At 28.3% G+C, this 6,700-nt stretch overlaps 1 protein-coding gene across 1 annotated transcript; it reads right to left on the reverse strand.

Annotated features, from left to right (window-relative positions):
• Positions 1-34: 34 nt before the first annotated feature.
• On the reverse strand, positions 35-1,143 carry LOC145838310 (queuosine 5'-phosphate N-glycosylase/hydrolase-like). Its single transcript, XM_082945879.1, has one exon. The coding sequence runs from the start codon at positions 1,118-1,120 to the stop codon at positions 71-73; it is 1,050 nt and encodes a 349-aa protein (XP_082802005.1). The 5' UTR covers positions 1,121-1,143; the 3' UTR covers positions 35-70.
• Between the last annotated feature and the right edge of the window lie 5,557 nt (positions 1,144-6,700).

Here is a 6,700-nt window from a genome sequence, read left to right on the forward strand (position 1 = left end):
ATTAATTTTATAACTTGAGTCTTTTTTGTTGAAATTTTAATTTTTGCTTATCAAACAATTAATACAGCTTCTAGTAGTAAATAGTCCTTACTCTATGAAACTGCAAATGGTTCATTTCCTTCCTATGCGCTCTAGCAAAATCCCACAAAAAGAAGTCCAAGGTGATAGAGTTGACAATATCAAGCACATCTTTACTGGCTTCCTTCTCAGCCAGGTCTTTCAGCACACAATCCCTCAGCAGCTCAACAGCGTGAATAGAACAGCCTCTTATCTCAATTTCATAAATGCAATCCTTTTCCATAACTTCTAAACTGTTCAGCTTTTGCTTCAACTCATCAGAATACTTTAGTATTTCAAAGTACTCTAAAGTCTGAGGGACTCTGTAATCCGCAAACATGGTGATTTCCTCAATGTTTTTGAAATACCCCAGACCTTCACCTTGAAAACAGCCCCAAACATCAGCGACTATGATCTGGGCGCGCTTCAGAAACGAGTACACTTTGTCACCACAAACACTTATGTCTTGCAAGGAAGTGAAATTGGTGGTCAGCACCTTCAACAGCTCAACAACGTCGTGGTTACATTTTTTCAGGCAATTTACAAAACTGCCTTCAAATTTTTCCAGCAAAACTTTCCCTGCCTCATTTATTGCCATTCTTCTCTCTTTCAATAGTGGCGCTACTCCAAGATCAGATTTGAAAACTTCCTCCATTTCACTGTCAGTCACCTTAGCCATGTACTCTGCACTGCAAAAGGGAATTCCCTTGTCTTGCGCCCTCATTATAGCAGCCACCAGGGACCAGTACCCTGTGTACTCCTTTCCCTGGTAGGCAACTTTGAACTTCTCATCACCACTGCTGGGCCAGAAAGAAAAGTTCAGGATGTCCACAGCAAATATAAAGTCCACGGCCTTGTTGTTGGCTTGATCCGGGTGAAGCTCGTGAGCTTTCCAGTTGTCCAGTGAGAACTCACCGCTGATGAACTTTTCAGATATGAGTGCAGACAGCTTGCTAATTTCCTTGTTGTTTATTTTGACATGTTTGCTGATTTTTGCTATTTCTTTTGCACTTTTTTTTGGTGGCAGCGCTCGCTCAAGGACTCCATTTTTATGAGCAAACATTATATGTTTGTAAAACAATGATTAAATAAACTTTAACTATAATTAAAATATTCAAAAGTTTGCTTAGAAAATGTTTATTTTTGTTTGATATAAATGAAAGGTAATTTAAAAAACAAGTTCTGGCAATAGTAAAATAATTTGAGACTAAAATTAAATGATTATATTCATTCTATTTTTTTCTAATTTACATTTTCATTAATATATATGAAACTCTAACAATTTACCACTATAAAATATTCTTAAAACTGATTTACGATTTAATTTCCCTATATATCTTGCTTTCACTAAAGTTTAAAAGCCTTGAAATTATAATAAAGTGGCAATATAAATCTATATACAAGTTTTTTTTTAAATAAAAGTACCAATAAAAGTTATTTCTACTATTAGCTGTCTGATTCTTTGATTATGTAACATAACATTTATTGGATTATACTGATTTAATGAGTATTTATAAAAAAATCTTTTGTTGAATGAACATATTTTGTCTTTGTTATGTCAATTTTGTACAAAAAAAACTTTTAAAAAATTATAAAACAATAATTTACCCTGTTTTATCTAGTAAGAAATCTTTCTCTTAATAGACATCAAATTGTGAATTTTTAACTTTTACCATATACACACTGTTGAATATTTTCAATATAATTGTGTATTACCTATAACAAATATATAAGTTTAGAAAAATTGTTATTTAGTACAATAAATAGTTTGAAAAACATGTACATAAACTTTTTTAGTTATAACAGCATAAAGAAAGGTATAAAATTTATGAACATAATATTTCTACATAAACTTCTTATTGGAGGACAGTAAAATGTACTTCTAAATACAAACCTTTTTTTGACAAACTTACTTATTGCAAACTTTTATCATATACAGATATTAATGATATTAGACCTTTTTTAATTACATATATGTTGATGGATTATATTAAAAACAGAACAGTAATAACTGTATGGTTTTTGACATTACAAGATGCAAAACAGGCACTTGTGTGACATTCTAAAAGTGTCTTGGTATGTCAATATTTTAGCTAGCTTGTAGGCATTCTGTACTAGAGCTGCTACTAGATAAAGTTTTTTGTTCTCTAGCCATATAAAATTTAAAAACTCCTAAGATCTTAAGGAGTTTTAGTATGAGTTATAATTTAACCTGGCAACATTTTGATAGAGATTTGTTATTACAAATGTTACTTCTAAAATTTGTCAGTTTAAAAAACTTGGAAATTTGACTTGTCTGTGTGATGATTATTAAAAGCTTGTCAAGCTAGCCTTAAATCAAATATGTAATAAAATCTTGCTTGGTTTCACTATTCAACGTCTGGGAGCTGTTTTTAAAGCTAAATTGATGAGCAAAGTCATTTAAGCTCTTAAAATAACTTTGTTTTCAAAAAAACTCATTGAAAAAAATTATAGACAATATTATACTGAAGAAACTTAAACACTTTGTTGATTTTTGTATAAACTGCTACGTTCCCTATAGATGAACTGTACTGTTGCTTCATCAGCTCCTAAGATATACTGAAATTGAATAAACACACTTCAAAATTAGAAAAGTAGTGATAAGTTGTGTGCAACCTCTGTGATAAATTCAATGAATTGCCTTCTCTGGTATCTTGTTAAAGAACTAGTTTGTTTGATAATGATACCACTCTAGTAATAAAAACTAAGATTTCTGATGCTTTAAACTGATAAAAACAAACTATAGAAACAAGAATGAGTTACCTTAACTGTCTAATTTTGCTACTGAAGAAGGAATGAACCGAGATCTAGTACTTTGTTGGAAGCAATTCAATGTTTTTTTTTGTTCTACTCTGCAATCATACTTTTCTTCCCATAACAATGGATTAACAACAGAGATTACTTAAACATCAAAGAATTAGTAAAAGTAATGCAATGTCAAGACATTGCCTAACAAGATGCTAAATTGTGCAGAAATTTTCTATTTTTTTAAGAAATGAAAACACGCTTCAAGACAATCTACAAATTATCAAAGGCTTAAGAATTAAGCTCCAAACTTTAGCACAATTTTAGAACCAAACTAATGTTAAAACCATTTCATCAATTTGTTTTACTTTCTTTAGAACCAAAATACTTACAAATATTTATGTTTTTTTTAATACAACTCTATAACTAATTGAACTTTTTATTATAGAAATGAACAAACAAAATCTAAAAGTTATTTAACCACAAAACTGTGAATAAGGTGAAAAAATGTAAAAAATAAAATTTTGACCAACCCCTCTGTTAACTATTTTTAAAAGATCCATTAAAAATATTTTTAAATGTCATTAGCTCATTTTCAATAAATCTATCTATGAGACTAATCTAGTTGGTGTTGTTGTTTTTTTTTTTTTTTGATTTTCCACACTGCTGAAATAATTTTTCAGTGCACCAACTTTAAAACTTAATTTTTGAAAAGGCAACAGATGCACCCTAACATGCATACAAGTTTTCATAATTTTTGTGTTAAGTCAAAAATTTCTGCTTAATATGTTTGAAATTCCAGATTTCTCCAGGTTTTTTCGTGTTTTTTTTTGATATCCTAGATTTTTTTTTATTTCCTCAAATTTCAGTTTCTTCCTAACTTTTTAGACTAAATTGTCAAATTTCGGGTTTTTCCAGGTTTTTTCAGGATGCTAGGCTTTTTGGCAACTATGTATTTAAAAAAATATATACTTTATCCCAATTTTTTTTTTCACCCTCTATACCTAACTTATTTAACAACTCTTTAAATTTAATCACTTATCTCAAAAGCTACATTAAAAAATGCTAATCCACAAAAATGTTCTACTAGCTTGGAAAAAAATCTATCTTAGATAAAGATACTGCATTTTGAATACAAGGTAGAACCTCTATGACCTAAGTCAATCAAAAATGTAGTTGAAAACAGGGCCGCCACTCTTTGAGTCAAAAATCTGTTTTCTGTGACCTTAAACTATCCAAAGACATCCTGAGTTTTATCAAAACATTTAAAAAAAGTTCAAATTTCTAAAAATTAAGAAAAAAGAAGTTTATCAATAAAATTGGATATAAAATATCTAAACATTTAAACTAAATCAACTAAATCTCATTCAAAATCAAAAAACCAGGCTTGAAATTTTTTAAATTCTTACACCTACCCTGATATTTTATTAAAACAAACAAAACTATGCAGAGTCACCCTTAAGTTTTAAAACAACTTCAAAATATCCAGAATTATCCTGAACTGCCCTTAGTTATTCAGAGATTTTCAAAAGTTTCAAAATATCTTGAAATATCCAAAATGTGTGGCAACTCTGTGAAAAGTAGTTTTTAGAGTTTTTTTTAACTTTTATCAACGAAATATTCTTTCTTTTTTTTCTGGCTACTATTAATTATTAAATTTTTAAATGCTTACACAAAAATTTAATTATACTGGAAGATAAAAATGCAAGTTTATTTAGTGCATTGAATTTATAAACTTTTAAATAAAGGCCAAAATCATATATTATACAGGAATTATGTACAGATTATGTTAAACTTTTATTTATTAAATTTTTTATACTTAATTATACAATTCAAGTATTTTTGAATCATATTTATATTCAACTAAAACTGAATATTTATTCTTAAATTTCCTCAGTTTACCTTAATTGATAAAAATTATAAGTAGTGCTTTGTTATTGTTTTTTTTTGTAAACTATGAATATTTATAAAAATCCCCTTTGCCACACATTTTAAGACCCAAATAATAAAATAAGTTTAGTAAAACCATTCGTAAGAAGTTCAGTAAAACAACCTTTTCCTAAGTTACTCAGAGTTAAAAAAGAAGAAAAAGCTTTTGTTTATTCGTAAATCAATTTTTTTTTAGCTGAAAGGCATGAAGCGTAGAAGGGTTTTTGAAGGCAATAAAAGGTTTTAAAACGTTATAGAATTGAATTAATTATTGATTATTAAATGATAAAAGAAAAACGCTTGAAAATTTTGGTGATTTAATTACTCTAAGAACCTGGTTTACGAAGAAACCTTTTGGTTATCGAGTAGTACACCACATGTTTTCAAAATCTATTAAAAGCTAAGAAGTTTTTTGTTTTCAACTTAAAGTTTAAAACTCAACAAATAAAACAATCAAAAAAGATAGGAAAGAAAATTATTCTAAAAAATACTTATTAAAATGTTTTTTTAGAAAGTTGTATTCAAAATGTACTTGGAAACTTGTAATAACATACAAATAGAGATAGAGTCTAAGCTTAATACTTAAATACATATATATACAGTAATATAAAATATTTTTAGACCTTGAAAATATTTTGAATAAGTTTATAAAACAAAATAAACATTCGTAACAAAAAACATAAACATTAAAAGATAGCATTCAACTTCTTTAAGGAAAATTTTCAAAAGTTCAAAAATATGAAATAAGCTGAAATTTTCGTACTTTAAGTTTTATGACTATTTTATGCGAATGGTTTGACAACTTAACTTTTATTTAATAGTGTGAAGTGAATACAACAGTCAAATCGGGAGTTAAACAACTGCGGCCCGCGAGGTACGTTTTAGCTGAAAACCTACATTTTTCAAATAGGATATAGAAAAGTTTTTGTGTTAAAGTCTCACAATTAGGCTTCTAATTTAAAATTTATTTGTTGACAATGTTCTAACATTGCTTATTTTATAATATTTTAGTTTAAAGTAGAATTCTTATGTTGATTACTAAAAATAATTTAAAATGACTGCAGCCCGCGTTAAACTTCTTCTAGAAAAATTTGCCAGCAACTTATAAAAAGCTGCCGACCCCTGAGTTACATGAAACAGTTATAAAATTATTAATACTTTTAAAAGAGGTTTGCTAAAACAGTTTACTATCAAAATCCACCCGCGTTAAATATCCTCCCGATTGTTTTACACTTTTTTTATTTACTAATTTATTTTATATTTTTTTTTATCTTTTTTTAATTACTTTTAATTTATTTTTAACTATCACTGTTACCCCTAACCCTTACTCGTGTTCGGTAAGCGGTTCTCAAATTTAATATTGTGTGGATTTTGATCGCGGGAGGATTTTGAACGTGTCCCGCTAGAACTTAAGAAATGAACGTTTCTGAATTATGAAAAGAAAGTGCTAAACTATGTCATTTTCGATTAATGTTTCACGATTTTTTTTTACATAAATCTAGAATTATGCTTCTAACGGTACAAAATAAAACTTTTAATATTTTTTTAGCAGTATAAAGAAAACTTTTAGTATTTTTGTTTCATAAACACGGGGTGTGCTAAAAAATGAATAAACACTTTAAAAATGATGTAAAATTTAAAGTTTACTACAACTAGAATAAATATTAACGTTGTAGCAACTGTTATGCCAAGTATAAAGTAGCTTTTGTAAAAAAAAAAAAAGATAAGACACCCTTGGGTGTTAGATCATTTTTTTAACTTACGAAATTAGTGGGTTAGACGAAGAAGTTATGTCAAACACCTTTAATTTTCTCTAGGTTTCTTGATCTAAGGCACTTCACTAAAATCAACAACACCCGGTCTATCGAGAGCAACCATTGAACGTAAGTGCACAAAATGTAAGGTACTCAACTCTTAGTAGTCATGTTGAACATACTTTGCAAAAAAA

The sequence above is a fragment of the Thalia democratica genome, chromosome 6, assembly GCF_965202585.1.
Source record: "Thalia democratica chromosome 6, ktThaDemo2.hap1.1, whole genome shotgun sequence".
NCBI classification, from domain to species: Eukaryota; Metazoa; Chordata; class Thaliacea; order Salpida; family Salpidae; genus Thalia; species Thalia democratica.

What these genes read in the sequence shown, in the direction of transcription:
- LOC145838310 (XM_082945879.1), bottom strand. Translation starts at nt 1,120, where the DNA reads ATGTTTGCTCATAAAAATGGAGTCCTTGAGCGAGCGCTGCCACCAAAA.